The 1,700-nt window shown below is 26.8% G+C and overlaps 1 protein-coding gene across 1 annotated transcript; it reads left to right on the top strand.

Annotated features, from left to right (window-relative positions):
* Positions 1-270: 270 nt before the first annotated feature.
* LOC119670755 lies at positions 271-1,411 on the top strand. Its single transcript, XM_038081156.1, has 4 exons — positions 271-416; positions 801-996; positions 1,082-1,155; positions 1,221-1,411. Exons 1-4 carry the CDS (start codon positions 396-398, stop codon positions 1,254-1,256), a joined length of 327 nt encoding a protein of 108 aa, XP_037937084.1. The 5' UTR covers positions 271-395; the 3' UTR covers positions 1,257-1,411.
* The last annotated feature ends 289 nt before the right edge of the window (positions 1,412-1,700 follow it).

Here is a 1,700-nt window from a genome sequence, read left to right as displayed (position 1 = left end):
ATGTTTAATGAGATCGAATATCGGTCTGCCTAAAAAATAATGACTCCCAACAATATGTCTTTATGTTATTACTTTGCATTATAACTGCTGTTTCGATTTATGGACTTATGGTTTTATTTAAATTTGTTACATTTATTTGACACGTCATATAAGATAACTAAAATTATAGCTATGGCAGATGAGACAGTCTATATGTCTGTAAACGTAAAGTGCGTAATTCTTTGATCACATTTCATTGTGAATAAAACAAAGGAGGATGTGTTGTTATTTGGGCTTTACGGACGCTTCGTTAAGTTGTCATTGAACTTCGGTTTTTTTAAACGAATCTATAAAAGGTTCTCTTTCGTAGACAGTCGTCGTTCGTATTCAAAAGTGCGTAGCGAAAAGCAAAAAAAATGGATAAAAGTGAGAGTTGCGTAAGTTATTAAATTTAAAACTTAGCACAGACAATCCACCTCGTAATGGACATTTTTTAGATCCAAAAGTATTCACTACAAAAATATTGTAAATGTTTAGTGTTTTTTTTTAAGCGCCAATATTTCAGAGAGATCGGGTAAAACCCAATTTCATATCAGTTTTCTCACCAACCGAGTTCTGATATAAATTTTTTTTATTTTAATTATATAAGTGGTAATAGATATATATAGTCATACATATATATAGATAAGTGTATATAATAAATTTGTGGGCTTTGTCGTATATTTTTTTGTAAATATACGTGTGTGTGTGTGTATCCGTGGCGTGTGTTTATATATATTTATTGTAAATATATACATATTATATTGGACTCATACTTTCAGAAAGATGATGGTGTCACAAATAAAAAAGATCAGAGCCAGAGAAAACCTGGTACCCATATTTGGTGCAAAATAGCTCAGGAACAAGCTTTGGAAAACAAACAGAATGAAATGAAGGAAAGAATGTTGCTTTTAAAAAAGAATAAGGGTCGTAGGAACGCAACTGATTTAGTTCCTAAGAAGGCACAAAAACGGACTGGTAAGAAAGATATTTTTCGCTATACGCTTACAACTACATTATATTAACTATTGTATTTTGATATTGTGTTTTGTTTTATTAACAGCACAAGATCGCAATAATGCTATAATGAAGAAGAGAGGTAAAAAAGAAGAACAAATGGAAGATACGAAGAATGAGGTATACTCTAATATTATAGAATAATATGATATAATATGATAGTATTAATAACATCTTTTAAATAGGAAAAAGAGTGTGGAAAGCCAGTGGTGGAAAAATAATTACATTTACTATAATCTAAAATCAAGAATTCATTACCCTACGTTCTACATCCACATCCTGAGTGTAAGGTTTCAGAACCATAGAAATTAATAACAATTAATTATTTATCATCTTAAAATTTTGTTTTTAAACATAATTTATTAAACACTTGAAAGCGGAATATATAATTTCAAATAAATTATTATATAAATCTTTATATATATAAATATTGTTTATATATAATGAAATTAACATTTATTTATATATAAATAAATATCTATATATTGCTTTCTGACAATATTATTACATTTTATAAAAATAAATGTTGTTGCTATTTAACCTCTTTTCACAATAAAAACATTTAACCTTTTTCGATATAAATTCGTGCAATAAATAATTTTTAAATATTTCGTAAATTTCTTATAAATAATTAAATAAAATACAATTTCGAATTTTTTTCTTTT

This window comes from Teleopsis dalmanni, chromosome 1 (assembly GCF_002237135.1).
Source record: "Teleopsis dalmanni isolate 2A chromosome 1, ASM223713v2, whole genome shotgun sequence".
Classification (NCBI taxonomy): Eukaryota; Metazoa; Arthropoda; class Insecta; order Diptera; family Diopsidae; genus Teleopsis; species Teleopsis dalmanni.
This window is presented reverse-complemented; position numbering and strand designations above follow the sequence as displayed.